The sequence below is a fragment of the Dipodomys merriami genome, unplaced genomic scaffold (genome assembly GCF_024711535.1).
Source record: "Dipodomys merriami isolate MVZ:Mamm:240054 unplaced genomic scaffold, mDipMer1.0.p SCAF_36, whole genome shotgun sequence".
In the NCBI taxonomy this organism is placed as follows: domain Eukaryota; kingdom Metazoa; phylum Chordata; class Mammalia; order Rodentia; family Heteromyidae; genus Dipodomys; species Dipodomys merriami.
In genome coordinates, this window is record NW_027205159.1 from 1,354,630 (window position 1) to 1,379,248 (window position 24,619).

Below are 24,619 nucleotides of genomic sequence, written 5' to 3' on the forward strand. Positions count from 1 at the left end.
CCAGGTACCTTTTAATAGCAAAACTCTGAAGAGACATCTCTATTCTTTTCCACCACTACTTTACTTCCCCTTTCATTTTTAAACCCAACACTATCTCCCACATCCAACACTCAAAAGTATTTTGGGTCAGTATTACTAAAATTGCCAATGTATCAAATTCTTTCACTGTCTTCTCATTTCACTCTGAAAAGTCTCTGATAATTGATCACAATCTCTATTCTCCTCTCTTTAAATACTTTGCTTTCTTGCCTTCCAAAATAACACTCATTTCTGGGTTGGGTTGGTTTCACCACCCCCGCACCTTCCTGGAGCTTGAACTCGGGTCCTGGGTACTCTCCCTGAGCTTTTAAGGCTCAAGGCTGGTGCTATACCACTTGAGTCACAGCTCTATTTCTGGCATTTTGGTGATTAACTGGAGATAAAATTCTCACCCTTAGGCTTTCCTGCCTGGGCTGCATTCAAACTGCAATCCTCAGATCTCATCTTTCTGAGTAGTTAGGATTATAAGCAAGAGTCACCAGTACCAGCTTCTTCATATATCTTTGGCTTCTCCTCAATTCTAGAACTTCTCTTCCTTACACTCTGTATTTTCCCTAGGTGCTTTGATGTGTGTTTTTTTTGTTTTGTTTTGTTTTGTTTTTACCAGTCCGGGGCTTAACCTCAGGGCTTAGGTGCTGTCCCTGAGCTTCTTTGGCTCAAGGCTAGCACTCTACCACTTAAGCCACAGCATCACTTCCAGCTTTTCCTGTTTATGTGGTACTAAGGAATCGAACTCAGGGCTTCATGCATGCTAGGCAAACACTCTACCACTAAGCCACATTTCCAGCCATGGTTTTAAAACAGAATGTATATGCTGATGTGTTCCAAATATGTAACATTACCTTAGAGTTTTCTTCTAAGATACAAACTTACATATTCAACTGCTTACCTTATATCTTTACTTTGACTCGAATATCAAAAAAATCCAAGTTCTCCTTCAATATTCCCTTTCATATTTCACTTCTAATATTTTTTATTTCAGTAAGTAGCAATACCACCTATCTAATTATGCATGTATAGATGTTAAATGCTAATAATTTCTCCTGCCTTAGAATAGGTATCTTCATAGTCCTAACAAATTTTATCTTACATTTATAAGATTAAGTTATGACTATTTTCATACAGATCACTAGTAAGAAACATAAAGAAGATACTTTATAAAAGTAAATTTATAAACCCAAATAATATAATAGATATAACCAAATAAATGTGCATGTTCTATAATATACATACATATGCATGTGTAGGTATGGATACATACTCATATACTATGAGTTAGCGGTAATGCATAAAAATACAAACTGAAAAGTAATCATCATCCATTTTAAAAAAACGTTTTGCTTAGGTTAGCTAATTTCATTGAAAGTTTATGGTCCTAAATCTACATTTTAAAATGTTTATTCTTAAAGAATGAACTTTTCCAATATTTTTATTTATAAATTTTAAGGTTATGGCCTATTTCTAAGTTCATATTGTTAGAACTTCATATATGTTAGAGAAGAAAACATACTTTTCTACTAGACAAGAAAAATAAAATATCAAGAAACAAACTCACCAATTTTTTCATCCAAGCACATAATTTTCTCCTGAGTAAGTTGTAGCTCATACTTTTTCTTAGCAAGATGTCGCTGAGTATCAGAAAGATCTTTCTCTGTGTTTTCATATAAAAGTCTGCAAATATTTTAATGATAACTCTAATTTTGATGTTTTTCCAACCTTTAGTGTATTTAAGTCTAAAAACTTTTAAGAACACTAAGATTTTTTTTCATTTTTAATATTTCCATTATAAAAACCACACTATAGGAAGCTTGGAAAATTAAGGGTAAAAAGGAATCCTCAATTGACTACTCTAACATAAGCTACTATTTTCCATGTTAGTATTCATTATTCAGGTTTATTTTTTGCTATGCACATTTTTAAAGTTACCATAATATAGATTAAAATTTTAATTGAATACTTTCACCTACACATAATTTTTGGTATCTGAAGACTTATGATGCAGCCCTTGGAATCATTATTTTATATAACAAAAATTTACTTTTAAGTAAATGTACACAACAATTACCCTATTGTAAGACATTCAGGTTCACTTCAAGTTTTACTTTTATACATAAATCTGTAATAAACATTTCCTTCATTGCACCAACACTTGTTAAGTGTCTGGTATGTACCAAGCACTAGATGTTGAAGAAGCAATGGTGAATTAGGTTGCCACTGATTCTGCCCTCATGGACTTCATAGCTAATAGGTAGTAAACAAATTTCAATTCCTGGAAATAGGGAAGACCAGACAATATGAAAACCATTTTTGAAGCCCTGGATTTGATTCCTCAATACTACATAAACAGAAAAGGCCAGAAGTCACTCAAGTGGTAGAGTGCTAGCCTTGAACACAAGAAGCTCAGGGACAGTGCCCAGGCCCTGAGTCCAAACCCCAGGACTGGCAAAAAAGAAAAGAAAAAGAAAACCTTTTTACCACATAACACTTAGGAAGAAAGCAACTTTTACATGTACAGCAAAACTTACAATAATTTGAGTGGTATACTAGTGGCTCACTAGTGTAATCTTAGCTACTTTGTAGATAAGATCAGGATGATTGCAGTGGAAGGCCAGCCTGAGCAGAAAAAGAGAATGGACCCTTTCTTATCTGAGAGCTGTCATTCCAGCTATGACAGAAAGCCAAAAGTAGATAGGTTAAGATCCAGGCATGTACTCAGGCAGGAACCAAAACCTTATTCAAAAATAACGAGTGCTTAATGGGATGGAAGTGTATCTCTGCTGTAGAGTGCTTGCCTAACAAGTGCAAGACTGCGTTCAAATCCCAATTCTGTCATTAAACACAAACAAAAACTTGTAACAATTTGTGAAGGAAATGCTCTGGAACCCAATAAAAGCAATAAACTTTGGCTTATCTTAGTAGCTTATAGCCTTTGTATTAACTCAAAAACAAAACAAAAAATAAGGCCTCAGAAATGTCTACCACATATAGAATTAGATTAAGTCAGCTCATATAAAGCCATTAACAGCTATGTTGATGTGGAAATATCCAGATTAGAGCCCTTGCTAGGCCAATTGTTGCTAGGTTCAATAATGTTTTCTCTAAGAAATCCTTTCTTCTTTCCTTTCTTTTTTTCTCATTCCCTCTTTTTCCTTCCTTCCTTCCTCCTCCTCCCCTTTTCCTTTTTCTACATTCCCTCGAGGAAATCCTTTCTTTTCTTTTTCTTTCTTTCTTCCTTCCCTTCTTTCTCTTCCTTCCTTCCTTTTCTTTCTGTCCTTTCTTTCCCTCACTCATTCCCTTCTTTCTTTCTTCCTTCCTTCCTTTCTCTTTCTTTCTTCTTTCTTTCTTTCTTTCTTTCTTTCTTTCTTTCTTTCTTTCTTTCTTTCTTTCTTTCTTTCTTTCTTTCTTTCTTTCTTTCTTTCTTGTTGGTATTGAGGTTTGAATTCAGTGGTAATGGCCCTTGTGCTTACTAGAAAGGCACTTAAGCCATGCCCCCAGCTAATTATTTTTCAAATAATATCTCACATTTATGCCCACACTAGTCTTCACCACAACCCTCCAATTTATGTTTCCCATATAGCTAAGTTAACCAGCATGTAATCGTACTCAGCTTTTTATAGGCTGATTGAGCCTCATAAACATTGTCCTGGCTGACCCTGAGCCATGGTTCTCCTCATCTCTGCCTCCCAAGTAGCTAGGATTACAGACATGAGCCACCACCTAACTTCCTCTGGACATACTTAAACTCAAGATAAAACTCAAAATAAAAGTTGGTTCCAGGTTGGCCATATAATCTGGGAAGACTTGACAAAACTTCTCTATAGAGATTGCCCTCTCAACTGCAGCATAAAACTAGAGCCCAGAAAATGATGATGAAAATGATCTCACAATTCAAAATTTCAAAACACTTTAAGAAACATTACAATCTAAGAGTTTAAAAAATACACAAACTAAGCTGGTGGTTCAGTTCAAATAGTATACCTGCTTCCAAAGCATAGGAGAAATTATTTACTCAAATTGAAAGCAGTCAAAATGCCCCTTATTAGGAAAATAGTTAAATTGTGATACCACCATACAATGGGATGTTACTCAGCAATAAAAGTACCTGATCTACACAAAAATTGGGATGAATCTTAATGATACTATTCTGACTTTTCAAACAAATCTCAAAAATTATATCCATATGATTCCATGTTTATGATTCTTGAAATGACAAATAGAGAGTCATAAAATGGATTAGTGAGTGCCAGATGTGCATGGTGGGGGAAGGAGACAATGTGTGATATGAAAGAGTAGCATAGGTGTATCCCCTAGTACGGTGTCTTTGTAGTACTTGAATAATTCTGTATTTTGAATGTGGTAGCTTTTACATGAAAATATGTAATAAAAATAATAATAAAACTATGAGCCAGGTGCTGTTGGCTCACACCTGTAATCCTAACTACTTAGGAGGCTGAGATCTGAGGATTGTGGTTCAAAGCCAGCCCAGGCAGTTAAGTCCATATGAGACTCTTATCTCCAATTAACAACTCTAAAACTGGAAGTGGGGCTGTGGCTCAAGTGGTAGAGCATTAGTCTTGAGTACAAAGAGGCTCCAAGACAGCACCAAGTTCCTGAGTTCAACTTCTTATAAATTACAAAATTATTCATAATTTCAGTAAAACCAGGAAATTCCCAGATCAAAGCCATACAAATGAATCCATAAAATTTTCTGAAGGCAGAAATCAGTCATCACTTTTTTCCCCCTAAAAATTCCCCATTGCTTCTAATATGTAGCTGAAGTTACTAAGGAAGGTATTCTAATACTGCTTTATCAAGGAACACAAAAAATGAAAACTTGACAAAGGAGGCATTATGTGTGAGAGCAAATGATAATGGTTTTGTAGTGTATGGGTCTCTTACTTCTTTATACATAAGCACTAACACCCAATGTATATTATGGTTATCCTTATGTTATTAAACTGTGTAACAACTAAGTATCTTCCAAAATAGTTTTAAGATCCCTGTAGAGCCAGGAACTGGCAGCTCACACCTGTAATCCTAGCTACGCAGGAGGCTGAGATCTGAGGAACACTGTTCAAAGCCAGGTGGGCAGGCAACTCCATGAGACTCTTATCTCCAAGTAACCACCTAAAAGCCAGAAATGGAGATATGGTTCAAGTGGTAGAGTGCCAACCTTGGGCAAAAAGGTAAAGGACAACATGTAGGCCCTGAGTTCAAGCCCTAGGACTAGCACCAAGGGGGGAAAAAAAACACAACTGCGAAACACTGAGACACATCTAATTTTTTAAAATGGGAAAGTGGGTGTATAATATTATGTATTATATTATTATTGTGCATTATATATATAATGTCAAATTAAGTCAATAAATCACTAATAAGAAATAAACCAACTCCAAAAGAAAGCATTCAACAAGTAGCCATTAGAAATAAAGCTGGTAATATCTATTGCAGAACCTTGCAATTTAGTGTCAGAAAGCAGATTTTTTTTCATCTTTGAAGTATATGTAGGGGGGACTTTGGTAAAGCTACCTAATGTGTAATTTTCTCATGTGCCAATTTTGGGGGTAAAAAAACAACTATCTTGATCATATAAAATCACATTTATTGACATGAATACCGGAAAATAGAACCAAGAGTTTTTTCTTTGTTGTTATTTTTGTTTCTTTTCTTTTTGTCTTTTTTTGTTCATTTACATGTCTTTGGGAGGGTACGGAGGACACAGACATGGAAGGTCAGAGGGTGAACAAATACATCAATGGTACTCACTGGATACTGTTCGAAATGAGCTACTTGTGGGTGAGGATGAGAGGAAAAAATTGTGAGAGTGAGGGAAAGGAGGACATGATCCCAAAAGAAATATAATCTTTACCTGACTTATGTAACTATAACTCCTCTGCACATCGCCTTCATAATAACAATACTGAGGGCTGCAGGAATCAAACTCTGTGCAGTCTCAGTAGCAAAGAACTGAAAGGATCTCAGGTATGTGCATGCTCCCATATCTACTGCAGCATTACACACAATGGCCAAGAGGTGGAAACAACACAACAGTTCATTGAAGGATTAAGCAAAGATCGCACACACATACAACTTTTAAAAGTAAGTATTCAGCTAGGCACCGTTTTCCTGTAATCCTAGCTACTCAAGAGGCTGAGAGGTTCAAAGCTAGCCTAGGCAGGAAAGTCTGTGAGACTCTTATATCCAATTAACCAGCAAAAATGTGGAAGTGGAGCTGTGGCTCAAGTGATAGTATGCTAGCCTTGAACAAAAAAAGCTTAGGGACATAACAACGGCCATAAATTCAAGCCCCAGTATTAGCACAAAAAGAAAAAAAAATGCTACAACATGGATAAATGCTGGAGACATCATTCTAATTAAGCCAGTGGCATAAAAATTATATGCTATGTGGGGCTGGGAAGGTGGCTCAGTGGTAGAGTGCTTGCCTTGCATGCATGAGGCCCTGGGTTCGATTCCTTAGCACCACATAAACAGAAAAAAAAAAGCCTGAAGTGACACTATGGCTCAAGTGGTAGAGCACTAGCCTTGAGCTGAAGAGCTGAGGGACAGCGCCCAGGCCCAGAGTTCAGGCCCATGACTGGACCCCCCGCCCCCCCCCAAAAAAATTATATGCTATGTAAGTTAGCTAAAATAGTCAAACTCTTTGAGATAGAAAGCAGAAAGATAAATGCCAAGGAATTAGGAGGAGGCAGAAATGGGGAGTTGGAGAATGGATATAGAACTTCAGTTTTCAACATAACATTCTAGAGAGCTATTATACAAGAATGTGCTTATAGTTAATATTATGTAGTACATTTAAAACAGCTATGATGGTAAATTTCATGTGGCTTTAAATGCAATAAAAGCAAAGTAATAAAATCACAGTTCTGCCATAGTTTATGCTCATTGTGTTTGTCTGTAACAATTATGATCTTTGGTCTAGTTTAAGGTATTTTCTCTCTTAAGGAAAACACATTTCTTTCAAAAACTGAAAATTCATGATGTGTGTGTGCTAAGAATGGGGCTTAAATTCAAGGTCTCTCACTCAACATTTTTCTGCTCAAGGCTTTTGCTCTGCCACTTGGGCCATGAGTCTCTTAAATTGTCTGCTGGGTCAGTAAATAGGATTAAAGGCATGAGCCAAGGGTACCTGGTAGAAAAAATCCCAATTTTTTTAAACCAATTAGTGCAGGTATACAAGTGGACATGGTAAGTCAATATACTATTGAATAGAATGAGGGCAAGGGAGAGGGCAATTACGTGGAGGCACGAATGGAGGGAGGGAAGGTGAGCAAATGCAGTCATATTCAACATACATTATGCAAATCAAACTATGTAACAAGGGTAGAGATAGGAAGGGAATAGGGCAGAACTATAGAAGGAGTGAGAGTGATCAAAATGCATTGTACTCATAAACTGATGTATGGAATTAAAATTTCTTTGTTCAACTACTTATTCACATTCCTCTCTAAATAGACGGTCTTTTAACTTCTATAATAACATTAATTTTTACATTTCTATTATTTTTCTGGTCTCTCTCTCTCTCTACTTGCATCCTACCCAACCCATTTCCTGCATTGTGATTAGGACATAGTTAACTCTCCCTGTGCCTCCCCACACCAATCTATTCCTATTTTTTACCCACATCTCTCCCTAATCCTAATAATTTCTGGTTTTCCAAATTCTTTTCTGCGGTTCGAAGTCCTTTAACATATAGTCGTTTGATGTTGAATAGATGTATCTGTTGAACTAGATTGTATCTGTAGACTATTGACTGTACAAACGCAAACTTTGGTTGATGGTTGCCTAAAGATAGTGTTCTAGCATAAAACTGGTGCAATCTTCATCTCAAATGGGCCGAGTAAGCTGGAAAAACACAAGAAAAATGGCAAATTCGGGTATCTCAATTCCCAATCTTGATAATCAGGGATTAGAACAGATAAAGAATAATCCAGAGGAGAGTTCCCAAATAGCTCTACAAACACTAATAGCAAACATGATAAATGAGAAGTTTGACAATGTACAAAGGACTCTGTATGAGCGTGATAGGGAGAGAGAGGAGGCATCCCAGAAGTTTATACAGGAATATAATAAGCGTGAGGAAGCTACTCAAAAACTGATACAGGATTTGCGCGAACAACTTGAGAATGCTCAAAGAGAAAGGGAGGAATGGCGTGAGCAGGCAGAGAACACTCAAAGAGAACTGCAGGATTCCCACGAACGGGAAGAAAGAGAACTGCAAGAATCCCACAGACGGGAAGAAGCTAATCAAAGAGTAATTCAGGAATTGAGAGACCAGGTAGAGAATACACAAAGATCACTAAAGGCATTCATGGAATCCATTAACAAAGAGCTGAAGGAAGTCAGGGAGACCACAAAGGGAATGCTGAATGGAACCCAACAGAAGGAATGGGAGTCCAAAGAAACCATAACCAATCAACTAAGTGATTTGAGAACAAACACTGAACACCAAATTAAGGAAGTAAAGAAATTCATACAAGACCTAAAACAGAGCTTCAACAAAGAACTTGAAGCCATCAAAGCTGACCAATTAGAAGGAAAAGAGATAAAAAACAAAGTAGAGAGTCTTGACAGCAGGTTAGACCATGCAGAAGATCGAATCTCAGGGATTGAAGACAGCCTAGATATTATAGAGAAAGAACATACAACCATCCAAGACAAGTCCAAGAAATATGATAGGTCTATCCAACACCTGGAAGACACCATCAGAAGGCCCAATCTAAGGATAATGGGTGTAGAGGAGCACCTAGAAACAGAAGTTAATGGTCTAGGAAATTTGTTTAACAGGATCCTAGCAGAGAACTTCCCAAACATACAAAAAGATAGGCCTATTCAGATACAAGAAGCTTTTAGAACCCCAAATAGACCAGACCAGAATAGGACATCCCACCGTCACATTATAATCCACACAGGATCAACCCAGACCAAGGAAAAGATCCTTAAAGCTGTCAGAGAGAAAAGGGTAATCACCTACAAAGGGAAACCAATTAGAATTACCTCAGATTTCTCAGCAGAGACAATCAAAGCAAGAAGAGCCTGGAATGACGTATGCCATGCCCTAAAAACAAATAATTATCAACCAAGAATACTGTACCCAGCTAAACTCTCCTTCATAACTGAAGGCCAAATAAAAACCTTCCATAGCAAAGAAAAATTGAAACAATACATCTCCACCAAACCAGCCCTACAAAAGATTCTTAAAGATGTCCTACACATAGAAAACCAACAAGACCGCAACAAAGGCCAAGAAACTGCACCCAAACTGAGAATCCAAGAACCTTAGGAAGAACCCAGTTTCCGCAGCCCCCAAGAAGGTGGATAACATGGCAGGAACTCCCAAATACCTCTCAGTACTATCTCTTAACGTTAACAGACTGAACTCTCCAATTAAGCGACATAGACTGTCTAGTTGGATTAAAAAACAAGACCCTTCTATCTGCTGCCTGCAGGAGTCACATCTTGCCCGTAAAAACAAATACATCTTCAATGTTAAAGGCTGGAACAAAATCTACCAAGCAAACGGCCCTCATAAACAGGCGGGAGTTGCAATCCTAATATCAGATAAAAAAGACTTCAAACTAAAATTCATGAGAAGAGATAAAGAAGGTCGCTACATACTAATTAAAGGATCTCTCCTTCAGGAGGATATTACAATTCTAAATATCTATTCGCCAAACAATGGAGCACCCAAATTTATCAAAGAAACACTACTTTCCCTCAAATCCCATATAGATCCAAAGACCTTAATTGTTGGGGATTTTAACACACCACTCTCCCCACTAGATAGATCAACTAGGCAAAAACTCAACAGAGAAACCGCAGATCTAAACAGCTGCATAGATCAACTAGGCTTAACAGACATTTACCGAACATTTCACCCAGCAGCATTAGAATACACGTTCTTCTCAGCAGCACATGGAACGTTTTCTAAAATAGACCACATTTTAGGCCACAAAGCAAACTTGTCTAAATTCAGAAACATTGAAGTTATACCTTGCATTCTCTCTGACCACAAGGGAATAAAATTAGAACTCAACACCAAAAGCCACCAAAGAAAGTCCGGTATCACATGGAGGCTGAACAACACACTGCTGAATCATGAGTGGGTCATGGAAGAGATTAGAAAGGAAATTCAAATGTTCATGCTATTCAACAAAAATGAACACACAAATTACCAGCTCCTCTGGGACACAGCAAAGGCAGTACTCAGAGGCAAGTTTATAGCTCTGAGCTCCTACATCAACAAATTGGAGAGATCGGAAACTAACAATTTAATGACACATCTAAACCTCCTTGAAAAAGAGCAGCAAGATAAACCCCAATCCAGTAGATGAAAAGAAATAATCAAAATTAAATCACAATTAAATGAATTAGAATCCAAAAAAACTATAGAAAGAATCAACAAAACAAAGAGTTGGTTCTTCGAAAAACTTAACAAAATTGACAGACCCTTAGCAAATCTAATCAGAAAAAGGAGAGAACACACCCAAATTAATAAACTCAGAGATGAGAATGGAAACATCACCACAGAAACAACCAAGATTCAGAACATTATAAGGGAATACTTCTCAAAACTTTATGCTAATAAGTTTGAGAACTTGACAGAAATGGACCTTTTCCTAGCAAATATTGACATGCCAAAACTAAACCAAGATGAGTTAAACCAGCTTAACAGGCCCATATCAAGCACTGAAATAGAAACAGCAATAAGAGACCTCCCAGCTAAGAAAAGTCCAGGACCAGATGGTTTTACAGCAGAATTCTACAAGGCCTTTAAAGCAGAGCTCACACCAATACTCCTCCAACTCTTCAATGAAATTGAAAGAGAAAGCTCACTACCGAACACATTCTATGAAGCCATCATAACCCTCATCCCAAAACCAGGCAAGGACTCATCAAAGAAAGAGAACTATAGACCCATTTCTTTGATGAACATTGATGCAAAACTTCTCAACAAAATTTTGGCCAATCGACTTCAACAATTCATCCAAAAAATCATACACCATGATCAAACAGGATTCATTTCAGGGATGCAAAGCTGGTTCAATATACGCAAATCAATTAATATTATTCATCACATCAACAGGAGCAAGAATAAGAACCACATGGTTATCTCAATAGATGCAGAAAAAGCATTTGACAAGATCCAACACCCCTTTATGATGAAGGTTCTGGAAAAATTAGGAATCCATGGAACATTCCTCAATACAATAAAGGCTGTATATGACAAACCTACAGCCAGCATTATACTCAATGGTGAAAAACTAAAGCCATTTCCTCTTAACTCAGGAACGAGACAAGGATGCCCACTCTCTCCACTTCTCTTCAATCTAGTATTAGAATGCCTAGCTACAGCAATAAGACAAGATGCAGACATAAAGGGGATCCAAATAGGGAAAGAAGAAATAAAACTCTCCCTCTTTGCAGATGACATGATCTTGTATTTAAAGAATCCCATGGACTCCACTCCCAAATTACTCAAGCTGATTCAAAACTTTGGCAAAGTAGCAGGTTATAAAATTAACCCCCAAAAATCAATGGCTTTTCTATATGCCAACAATGAGAAAAGTGTGGCTGAAATTAGGAAAGCAACTCCATTTGTAATAGCCCCACAAAAAATAAAATACCTAGGAATTAACTTAACCAAAGAAGTGAAGGACCTCTATGATGAAAACTTTAAAATCTTGAAAAAGGAAATCAACACAGAACTTAAAAAATGGCAAAACCTCCCATGCTCCTGGATTGGCAAGATTAACATCGTGAAAATTGCAATACTTCCCAAGGCTATCTACAAATTCAACGCGATACCTATCAAAATTCCACCCTCATTCTTCAAGGAAATAGAGGAGGCAATCCAAAAATTCATATGGAACAATAAAAGACCCCGAATAGCAAAAATGCGCCTCAACGGAAAGAACACTGCTGGAGGAATATCAATACCAAATTTCAAACTCTACTATAAAGTCATAGTAATCAAAACAGCTTGGTATTGGCATAAGAACAGACCTCAGGACCAATGGAATAGAATTGAAAACCCAGAAATGAACCTACAGACCTATAGCCATCTAATCTTCGATAAGGAAGCTAAAACAATAGAATGGAAGAAAGACAGCCTCTTCAGTAAATGGTGCTGGCAAAATTGGTTAACTACATGTAGAAAACTAAAGCTAGATCCTTATATATCACCCTGCACCAGAATCAACTCCAAATGGATCAAAGACTTTGAACTCAAAGCAGACACTCTGAAAACATTACAGGATGGAATAGGAGAAACCTTAGGTCTCCTTGGCTCAGGCCGAAATTTTCTGAATAGAGACCCGGAAGCACAACAAATCAAAGAAAGGTTGGACAAATGGGATTGCATACGGGTGCAGAGCTTCTGCAGGGCAAATGACATAGCTAGCAAGATCAATAGAAAGCCCACCAATTGGGAGAAGATCTTTACTAGCCATACAACGGACAAGGGTCTCATATCTAAAATATACTTGGAACTCAAAAAATTAAACCACCCAACAACAAATCCTCAAAGAAACAACTGCCCAATAAATAAGTGGGCGAAAGACTTAAAGAGAAGCTTCTCTGAAGAAGAAAGAAGGATGGCCAATAGACACATGAAGAAATGTTCAACATCCCTAGCCATAAAAGAAATGCAAATCAAAACAACATTGAGGTATCACCTCACTCCAGTTAGAACAGCAAAAATCAAGAACTCTAACAACAACAGATGCTGGAGGGGATGTGGACAGAAAGGAACCTTACTTCATTGTTGGTGGGAATGTAAACTTGTTCAACCACTTTGGAAAGCAGTATGGAGGTTCCTCAAAAGACTTCACATAGATCTCCCCTATGATCCAGCAATCCCACTTTTGGGCATTTACCCAAATGTTTACAAACAAGACCACACTAAAGCTACCAGCACAACTATGTTTATTGCAGCATTATTTACCATAGCTAAGATATGGAACCAACCCAGATGCCCCTCAGTAGATGAATGGATCAAGAAAATGTGGTATATATACACAATGGAATTCTATGCCTCCATCAGAAAGAATGACATTTCCCCATTTGTTAGGAAATGGAAAGGCTTGGAAAAAATTATATTAAGTGAAGTAAGCCAGGCCCAAAGAAGCATAGGTCCCATGGTTTCCCTTATTTTCAATATCTAGTATAGGTATGAGTCAAGCAGAAAAGGTCAGATAATGTGATGTTAGGAAAATGAACCCTTAAATATGTATTTTAATGTTTTCATTTCTTTCATGCATATGTTTCTAACGCATTTATAAGATTATTTCTTTGTTGCTTTGTATGTCCCTCCCCCACAGTGTAACCCCCGCTTTCACTATAATTGATGTCAGTATAACATGTGGAGGAGATGGGGGCAAACAAGTCGTTTAAGGATTCAGGTGGACCTGTTGCAACAATGAGAAGTACAAAATGTCATGTCAAAACCAGCTTTACAAAGTCGGTGGGGGGGGGTATAATTGGGTGGGGGGAGGGGGGAGGCTGGGAAGGGAGGTGAAGGGTAAACAAAGGAGGAGGCTGCAATGCTTGGTAAGAAATGTATGCATTATCCTGCCCATGTAATTGTAGCCCCTCTGTACAGTATGTTCTCAAATAAAATAAAATAATATTAAATTTAAAAAAAAAAGTAAATAAGAGTAAACAATCTAAAAAAAAGGAGAGAAAAGAAGCTGAATAGCATTTCTTAGCTGGATGCTGTGGCTTATATATGTAATCCTATCTACTGAGGCTGAGTTTGAAGATTGTGGTTCAAAGTCAGCCCTGGGCAGGAAAGTCTGTGAGAATCATATCTCCAATTAAACACCAAAAAGTTGGAAGTGGAGCTGTGGCTCAAGTGGTAGAGTGCTAGCCTTCATTTAAAAACCTCAGGAAGCCAGACGCCAGTGGCTCATGCCTATAATCCTAACTATTTAGGAGGTTGAGATCTGAGGATTGCTGTTCAAAGCCAACCCAAGCAGGAAAGTCCATGAGACTCTTAGCTCCAATTAACCACCTGAAAACTGGAAGTGGCGCTGTGGCTCAAGTGGAAGAGCACTAGCCTTGAGCTGAAGAACTCAGGGACAGTGTCTAGGCCCAGAGTTCAAGTCCCACAACTGACAAAAAAAAAAAAAAGCTCAGGAACAGTGCCCATACCCTGAGATCAAGCTCTAGAAATGAGACAAAATGAAAAAGAAGAAAAACAATAGCATTTCTTTATTCTTTACTCCATATATAGATATGTCATATTTCACAAAACTCTAAATTCTTCACATGAAAGACTCTCTTGATTGCTCTGTAGGGACTTATTCTCAAAGTGATTTGGTATTTAGGTCTCAAGTTATTCTTTCCATTAGTACTCAGATACAAACACTTTTGCTCAATTCTGAGGAGACTTCATTAACAGACACTGAATTAATGCTTTTTCCAGCTTTTTTTCATTATAGTTTTTAAAACTACTCATTGAATCCTACGTAAAACGTCTATTACAACTATAGCCCTCGTGGCCACCATTTTAGTGGCTTTTCTTTGAACTTATTTAAAACCAGACACCTGAATATTGCCTACACTCCCACCTTTTCATATCTATCTCTTGCCATTCAGACTACTACTCAGACTATCCTTAAAATTCCTTAAAAGGACACGTGTGGCCTACTTCTGTCTTGAGTGGCTCTTCTTTCCTTACTTTGGTCTGGTTTTGCAGTAACTTTTAGATCAAAATTTTCATTATGTAAACCTTAGCATAAGCCAGACTCCTAGCTACTCAGGAGACTAAAATATACAAGATCACAATTCAAAGCCAACCCAGGCAGAAATCTGTGAGCCTCACTGCCACCCCCCCGCGCCCCCTCCCACAAAAACAGTGAAAAACAGTACTAGAAGCATAGCTGAATTGATAAAGTGCCAGCTGAGCAAGCATCATGCCCTAAGTTGAAACCCTACTGCCAATAAACAAAAAGAAATCCTAGTGGAGATTAAAACTTCTCTGTTTTACTATTATAATACTCTATTCTTTGCATTCAAAGAAGTTTTTAAGTATTATATTAATAGTACAGGAGGGCAGATTTATTACTTCTCCACACAATCTCACCTCCTCTACCATACTCCCTATTCCCTTTCACACAAAGTGAACAACACAACAGATTTCCTTCTGTTTTCATAGTTGCAAATAATCTTTTTGTTGTTGTTGTTGTGGGGTTTAAACTCTGGGCCTGGACGCTGTCCCTGAGCTCTTCAGCTCAAGGCTAGTGCTCTACCACTTGAGCACAGTGTCACTTCCGGTTTTCTGGTAGTTTATTGGAGATGAGTCTCATGCACTTTCCTGCCCGGGCTGGCTTTGAACTGAGAGTCTCATATCTCAGCCTCTTGATTAGCTAGAATTAGAGGTATAAGCCACCAGCACCCGGCCAAATAATCTATTTTTATTCAACCTCATTTATCCTCCTGCCTGCACAATGCTCTCACTAGCCCCCACATCTGTACAGTCTTTTCTTATTCCCCAGCCTCTTATAGATCATCAGCTTCTGTTGATTTTATCTGCTGCCTTCATATATACTTGGTGTATTACAAACTTATTCACTCTTTTCCATTATCCCATCTTCTCCTCCTTCTCCTGAGTAGTCTCTTAGTTTGATTCTAGTTCAAGGCTTAAATATATAATTAAGTATATGAATATAAACATTTCGTACATTCCCTTGAGCGTGTATGTCCTTTAGGTCTATCTGGCTTCCACGAGTGAAAACATATAATATCTTGCTTTTATTTTTGTGCTTGTCTTGTCTTTCATGGTATTATGTTCTCTAGTTGCATGTATTTTCCTGCAAATGGCAAGATCTTTTTTATAGCTGTATAATATTCCATATTATACCACATCTCTATCCATTCATGTTGTTAGACACCTTGGTTGATTCCATCATTTGACTATTATGAACACTGTTGCCATAAACATGGATATGTAGATGTCTCTCCATTTACTAATTTAGTCTCCTTTGAATATATGCCCAATAGTGGTATAGTAGGGTCATAAGATCTACCTTAATGCTTTTGAGAAAACTCCTTATTAGTTTCCATAGAGACTGTACTAGTTTACATTCCCATTATCCACAGTGGATGAAGGGTCCTCTTTCCTCTCATCCTCGCCAGCATTTATTGTTTTCTTGATGGCTGCCACTCTCTCTGAAGTGAGATGGAATCTTAGGATAGTTTTGATCTGCATTTTTTATGGCTAAGAGTGCTGAACATTTCTTCATGTATCTATTAGTCATTTGTTTCCTTGTAAGAACTGTCTGTTCAGTTCCTTTGCCCATTTGATTAGAAGACTATTGTTTTCTTGCTTTTTTTAAGTTTTCTATATATACTGGATATTAATCCTTTATCTGTTGAATAGCTAATAAGGATTTTCTCCCATTCTGTGTGGTATCTCTTGGTTCTAGTGATTGTTTCTTTTGTTGTGCAGCAACTTTTAAGTTGGTATGGTCCCGTTTGTCAATTCTTGTTCCTGTCCTTTGGCCATCTGAAATCCTATCCAGGAAAAATTTACTTGTGCCTGTATCTTCCACAGTTTTTCCTACATTTTCCTGCATCCAATTTTCCTCAATCCAATTGGAATCAATTTTTTTGCACAGTGAAATAGAAGTCTATTTTCAGTCTTTTGCAAGTGATCTTCAGTTTCTCAAGCACAATTTCTTGAAAAGTTATCTCTTCTCCATTGCATGTTCTTGGTACTTTTGTAAAAATTAGTTTTCTATAAGTCTTCAGATCTGTTTCTGTGCCAGTACCATGCTAGACTTGTTACTATGGCTCTGTGGTATAATTTGAAGTCAAATGATACGTCTAGTGGTACTCTTATTACTTAGAATTTCTTTTGCTATTCCAGGTCTTTTTGGCCTCCATATTAACTTTTATATTGTTCTCTATAATTCTGTGAGAAATGAGATGATGCATATTGCTTTTGACAGCATGGCTGTTTTCACAATATTATTTTTGCCAACAATGAGCATGGGATGTCTGTCATTCCATTTTCTGATATCTTCTTCAATTTTTTCTTCAAGATCTAGTAGTTTCCATTATAGAGATATTCCATTTCCTTTTTTAGGTTGCTATCTGGTATTTTAGTGTTTTGGAGAGGCCATTGTGAATGTAATTGTTCTCCTGATTTCTTCCTCAGCAGGTTTGTTGTTGGTGTATAGAAAAGCTACTAATTGTGCGGAGGGTACTGCTTTTATATCCTGCTAACATTCTAAGGCTATTTATCATTTCTAGAGGGTTTTGTTAGTAAAGTCTGTAGGATACATTAAGTACAATATCATACATCAGCAAATAGGGATAATTTGGTTTCTTCTTTCCCTGTTTGAATCCCTCTTCTTTCTTCTGCCTAATTGCTTTGGCTAGGAATTCTAGTACAATATTGAATGAGTGTGGGGAGAGCAAACACTTTTGTCATTCCTGACTTTATGGGAATTGTTTCTGTTTTTCCTCATTTAATATGATGGTGGTTACAGATTTGTCATATATAGTATTTGTTAAGTTCAGATCCTTGTGTGCCTAATTTCTTTAGAGCTTTTATTAGAAAAAGAATGCTGAATTGGTCAAAGGCTTTTATCTGCATGATTGAGATGAAGTAAGTACTATATTTATAGACTTGTGTTTGTTGAACCATTCTTGTATCACTGGGATGAAACCAACTTGATTATGGTATATGATTTTTTGATGTAGTGTTAAATTTTATTTTTTTAACAATGTTCATCAGTCATACTGGTCTGTATTTTTCTTTCTTTATTCCATCTCTGGTTTTGGACTACGTGTTGTATTTGCTTTATAGAATTTCAGTAAAGTTCCTTCTTTTTGTATTTCATAAAAGAGTTTGAGGAATACTGACACTAGTTTTCATTTAAAAGTCTGGTAGAATCTGGCTGTGGATCCATCCAGCTCTTGGGTTTTCTTTGTTGGGAGTCTATTACTACTTCAATTGTAGTGCTTGTTATAGCTCTGTTTAAATGATTTACATCTTCTTGGTTCAGGTTTGGCCCTTCATAGCATCTAGATATTTACCTATTTCTCTTCAATTTTCCAGTATGGGAATAACTTTTTAAAGAACTGTTTTATGCCCTGAGAAATCATGCAACAGGCCTACCTCTTCTGATGGCAGCAAGTAGACTCCACTGCTACCTCCTCTGCAGGGTTGGCCTCGCCAGCTGCCCAGGCTGCAACTCACTTGGGCAAGCACAGCTATATTCTGCATCAACAAGCTAGAGATTCATTCCCTGATGGCTCTCTACACAGCTGCCTGCCTGTTAGTTTAGTCTATGGTCTATGTCAATTTAGTCTATGGTATCATTGGATTCTGAAGTTTCTTTGCTAATTCTTTATTTGGATAACCTCTTGCTGAGAGTAGAATGTTCAAGACTCCCACTGTTTCCGTGCTGGGGTCTATCAGCACTTGTTAAGTCCAGACATGTTTCATGAACTTGGATATGTCACTATTTGGTGCATATATGTTCACAACTGTAATTTCACCTTCATGGATCATTCCCTTTAGTAATATAAAGAATTTCTTTGTCTCTTCTGATTGATTTTAACTTGAAATCAGCTTTATCAGATTACATATGGTTACTCATCCTTTTGGGGTTTATTTGCTTGGCAAATCTTTTTCCACTTTCTCATTATGAAATTGTGTTTGTCTTTGTCAGTGAGATGTCTTCTTGCAGGCAACAAATGGTTCGATCATGTTTTGGGTCCAAGCTGCTGTTCCACATCTTTTGGAGAATTGAGCCCACTGACATTTAATGTTACTTTTGATAAGCCTATTGTGTTATAAAGCTTGCTTCTTTTCTCTTTCTGTTTTGATCATCTATCATTTATGATGACTAATTCATTAGTATATTTCTGTCTTCTGAGGTGAGAATTCCATTAAGTATCTTTAACAGTGCTGTCTTAATGTTTATTAATTTCCTTAGCTTTTATCATGCAAAATTTTTATTTCTCCATCAAGAACCAATAATTTTTACAGATACTCATTTCCAGCAAGTGGATCTCCAGAGATATCCAAAACATTGAAATGAGAACTCCTTGTATAGCTGAGCATAGGTACAACAAACTAGTCTTAGACTTAAAAAATACATATGTACAGTGCAGATAAAAGGCCTTTACTTGGGCCTCTTTTGAAAATTCTGAAGCTTTTTAATATTAACTTGTCTGACACAGAAATCCAAATAAAACTCTAGCTATTAAACTATACCAGCTTAGAAAGCTTGCTCTTTTGAATGTTATAGAAATATAGAAAATCAGTCTGATTTTCAAATCCTATACACTTTGTTCTTTATCAGCAGAAATACTTTTTGTTTTTCAAATGGCCAAAGACATTTTTCTTTTAGCTGACTTGGCCAGAACACACACACACATATATATATATAAAACTATGTATATTCAGATCTATGAAGAACTTTGCTTAGGAATTAACTTCTAATAAATGTAGTCATACATAGGACAATTTTGTAATTTTCTTAATGACTAACAAAATGAAGAACAGAAACAAAAGTGTTTTTAACAATATTGAATGTAGTTGGGTTAAGTAGGTCCTGACTCTTTGCCTTTTTTTTTTTTTTTTTTTTTTTTTTGCCAGTCTTGGAGCTTGAACTTGGGGCCTAGGTGCTGTCCCTAAGTTTCTTTGTGCTCACGTCTAGTGCTGTACCACTTGAGCTACAGAGCCACTTCTGGCTTTTCCTGAGCAATTTACTGGAAATAAGAATCTCATGGACTTTTCTGCCTAGGCTGGCTTCAAACTGGGACCCCAGATCTCCGTCTCCTGAGTAGCTTGGATTATAGATGTGAGCCACTAATGCCTGGCTAGTCTTTGTCTTTATACTTGTAAAAATGAAACCAATGATAAATAGAATAATAAAGTATAAAGTGTTGACCTATTAAAAAACGTTGATCAACGAATGAATAAATGAAGTGTGATAATTCATGCAATAGAATACCAATGAATTTCTGCTATGCTCAATAACATAGAAGACTCTCAAAAATATTAAAAGAAGTGAGACATAAAGGAATATGTAGGAAGTGGCACTGTAGCTCAAGTGGTAGAGCACTAGACTTGAGCTGAAGAGCTGAGGGACAGCACTCAGGCCCAGAGTTCAAGCCCCACGACCGAAAAAAAAAAAAAAAAAGAATATGTACTATAAAATTTGACTTATCCAAAACTCTAGAACAAGAAAAACTTCAGTAACAGATTAGATCAACACTTGATTGAAATAATTGATGGTCAATCAGGAAATATTAAATTCTTGAAATATTAAATACTCAATTTCTTTATTTTTATGATGGCTATATAGCTTCACATATCTATCAAAAGTTATTAACTCTATAAATGACTCTACAGTATTATATATAAATCACACCTTGAAAGTAGACACTATTGACTCATACTTGTAATCCTAAACTGCTGAGGAGACTGAGATCTGAGGATTACATTCAAAGCCAGCCTGAGCAAACAAATCTGATTTCCAATTAACCAGCAAAAAGCCAGAAGTGGAGGTATGGCTCAGGTAGTAGAGTGCCAGTCTTGAGCTAAAAATCTAAGGGAAAGCATCCTGCTCCTGAGTTCAAGCCACAGTGCCAGTTCTCTCTGCCTCTCTGTCTCTGTTTCTTTTCTCTCTCTCTTTCTCTCACATATATAGACATACACATCATGATAAAGTTGATCAAAGAAAAAAATTAAGGAAGATAAAAAATTTCATTTTTAATGAACTTTACAATTTGGAGGGGAGGGTAGTGAGGGGAGGGAAAGTAAGAGAAAACAAGGGAGGGGTAATACTGTTCAACAAAAAATGCACTCATTACCTTACTTATGTAACTGTAACCCCTATGTACATCACCTTTATAATAAAATGAAATTAAATTTAAAAAATTTCATTGTATTGCAAAGCTATTACAATCCAAACAGGGTGGTACTAATATAAAGACAAAGAAATAGAGGCTCTAGATCTATAATAAATATATAATAACTAGATCTATAATAAATCTACTCTTTTCAAGAAAGGTTATACATCCATTTGATTGAAAAAAGGACTTTTTTCAGTTAGTTTTTGTGGAATAGGTGAATATCTATGTAAAAAAAAGAACATACATGACTTGTAAATCACACTTCAAACACAAAATAATTCAAGAAAGATACATCTGATATAACATTTACCAACACAAAGCTTATCACTGAAAATATCGTAATTTCAAAGACTCAACATCAGTAACTATTTGAAGTACAAAAATACACTATTAAAAATATTAAAAGTTGGAACCAGGTATTGGTGGCTCATTCCTATAGTCCTACTTACTCAGAAGACTGACATCTAATGATTTCAGTTCAGAGCTCTCCTAGGCAGGAAAGTCTGTGAAACTCCTATCTCCAATTAACCAAGAAAAAGCCAGAAGTAGAGTTGTGGTTCAAGTGGTAGAGTGCCAGCCTGGAGCAAAACAACTTCAAGAGCAGTGCTCATGCCCTGAGTTCAAGCTTCAGTAATAGTATATAAAATATTAAAAGTTGAACTTCATAAAAATAAAAAATGCTCACAAATCCCCTTAAAATAATAATAATAACAAACCAAAGACTTGCACGTTTCACACAAAATGTTTCTATATGCAATAATCCTTCTAATAGAAAATAAAAAGATTTAAGAGAAGACAAGCTGGTCATGCTGGCTTAATCCAAGATAGGTGGACCTCAAGTTCAAAACTAAGTGAGCTACATATTAAGACCCTGTTCAAACAAACAAAATTTAAAAGATAAACAACCAAATAAATTAAACAAGTAAACAAATACTTTACAAAGATCACAAAAAGCACCAAACATTTGTGGAAATCAAAAGACTGCAAATTAAAACTATAATAAGATACCACCTCACATCCAGTAAAATGGTTACAATCAAAGATAATGACAACACTGAATATTAAAAATATGGAGCAAATTAAATGTGTACAACCTTTCTCAAATCAGGTACTGTAACAGAATGAATAACTAATAGAATCATTTAAGTGATTATTTTCTCAATTATATCAAGTACAATAAAAAGCTGCACTAGAATCAAAAGAGAGACAGAATTTATTACCTATAGGGCTAAATTCTGGGAATCCTAAGAAGGGCTATATAATAAATTGCCAGTGAGACTTTAAAATCATATAATCATTGTAAACATCTGGTCATTTCTTGTGAAGCTAAACACATACTCACCATGTAATCAAGCAATTCTCCTCCTGTTTACCTAAGAGAATAAAAACATATCCACAAAAACAGATGTAAAACAATTGACAATAGCTTTATTCCTCATGGCCACAAAATGGATAACTAAACCCAAAAATCAATCTATCAACAGAATGAACAATGTGGTTTGGCTATATCTTGAGAGTCTACTTAGCAATTTAAGAAAGGTTGAAACACTTACATAAACAAAAACGTAAGTGACTGCAAAATACTTAAAAAAGTGAATTTTCTATGCCAGGTACTGAGGACTCATGCCTACAATCCTAGCTAGTCAGAAGGCTGAGAAATGAAGATCGTGTTCAAAGCTAGCCCAGGTAGAAAGTCTGTGAGACTCCTATCTCATATTAATTATCAAAAAGCTAGAAGTAGAGCTGTAGCTCAAGTAGTAGAGCATTAGCCTTGAGGGAAAAAAAACTCAGAATAGCACCTAAGCCCAGAGTACTGTGAAGTCCTAGCTTTCACCGCCAAATAGGACCATGAAAATGACTGTACATGATAATCACACAAAAGAATTCACAATAATGGGAATTGTTGTGACATTTAAAAATTTTGTCAAAATTGAATTTCTTTACTGTCAGTTATAAATACATAGGTGGAGAATTTTTAGACTGATATTAAGTATTCTGGAATTTAAAACATTAGCTACATTAAGAACTACTGTGAGTTATTTCTTTATAAAAGTTTACCAAAAAGTTTGAACAAGGCTTAGCTTTATGTCACAAATTATAATATAGAGCAAACACCTTTTCTGTGTCTTAGTACTTTTCAATTTTGGATCAACTTGTATATTCTATCATTTATGCCTTCCATTTCATGAAAAATCCTTTAATGTAATGAGTTTTACCTGTTTTGCTTCCTCTAGATTATCATCATCTTTTTGTTATACTCAACTTCTAATTTGTGCTGATAAGGTTACTTTTATTAAATTACCCTGATCACATATAGAGAATCTCTTTATTGGCATTAGTGATGATGTTCCCATGATCAGCTCTTTCTTCTACAACTTCATTACATTTGACTAGAGTCTTACTTTCAGTGTTACAGCTTTTTGTGTTTGCATTTTTATATTTGGTGATCAATTCCCCTCTCAATTATCTATCATATAAAATGGAACACTTTAATATAACATATTGCTGTCTAACACTGAATAACACATACTACTGATGGATTACCAATATACTTTGAAAGAAGTGATATGACCACTAATCATGATTCCCATCAGTTATGAATCTGCATTAAAGAGCTAGCAGGTAAGTTTGTACTTCAAGTAACTATATACTGTTAGAGTCTAAAAGGTAAATTAAGGGGGCTGGGAAGGTGGCTCAGTGGTAGAGCGCTTGCCTTGCATGCCTGAGGCCCTGGGTTCGATTCCTCAGCACCACATAAGCAAAAAGAAAAAAGCTGGAAGTGGCGCTGTGGCTCAAGTGGTACAGCGCTAGCCTTGAGCTGAAAAGCTGAGGGACAGCACCCAGGCCCAGAGTTCAGGCCCCATGACCGGACCCAAAAAAAAAAAAGGTAAATTAAGGCAATATTGAAAAAAAAAAAAACTATAAAGAATTCTCTTCTGACAGAAGAGATCCCAAATCACACAGAGATAATGAAAGCACAAATGGAATTTTAAAGATAAATGTATAAATTTATGTCTAAATAAACACTAAGCAAAAAACCAAAAATAATAATGTCATATTAAACTTACATACACACATGTAATCTTATGAAAGTATAGGACGAAATGTTACTACAAAAGCTGAGAAAGCATATTTAAATAAGTACACATTATAAGAGCTTGTGATTTCTATAAGATAATCACTAAAAGAATAGCAAGAATATAAAACTTTTTTAGCTGATGCCTAAGCAAATAGAAATAATGGAAATGATTTAAAAGAATTTGTTATCAATTTGTAAACAGGATAGAAGAAAAATGACTCATATGACAGGAATAATAGAAAACATAATAGCATCTTAGATTTAAGTCAGACATTATTAATTAGAATATAAATAAACCAAATAATCCCATTATAAGAGTGTCAATATGTTTCTTTAAAACTTGACTATTTGTGAAAAACAGATAAAACATAGACATTGAGTTTTAAAGTCATGCTTATGGATTACTAATGAATGGAATAAGAATAATGACATTTTTACAACTAGTACATATCAAAGTTCATGTGGAATACATCTAAAGAAGTTATCCCAGGTACATGTATGGCTTTATGTATCTATGTTACAAAAAAACATGGTATGTAAAACACTGAAGAAGTTAGAATCAAAAGGAAATCTAAAGAAATAATATGGGTATTTGTGAAGGCC

The 24,619-nt window shown here is 36.1% G+C and overlaps 1 protein-coding gene across 9 annotated transcripts in view; it reads right to left on the reverse strand.

Moving 5' to 3' along the window:
- Nucleotides 1-24,619, reverse strand: part of Tsga10 (testis specific 10) — a 113,626-nt gene that overhangs the window by 36,466 nt on the left and 52,541 nt on the right. For all 9 annotated transcript variants that reach the window (XM_069988509.1, XM_069988514.1, XM_069988511.1 and 6 more), the window contains one exon: nucleotides 1,595-1,710. In XM_069988509.1, the coding sequence (XP_069844610.1) occupies nucleotides 1,595-1,710 (116 nt within the window). The remainder of the gene's footprint in view (nucleotides 1-1,594; nucleotides 1,711-24,619) is intronic.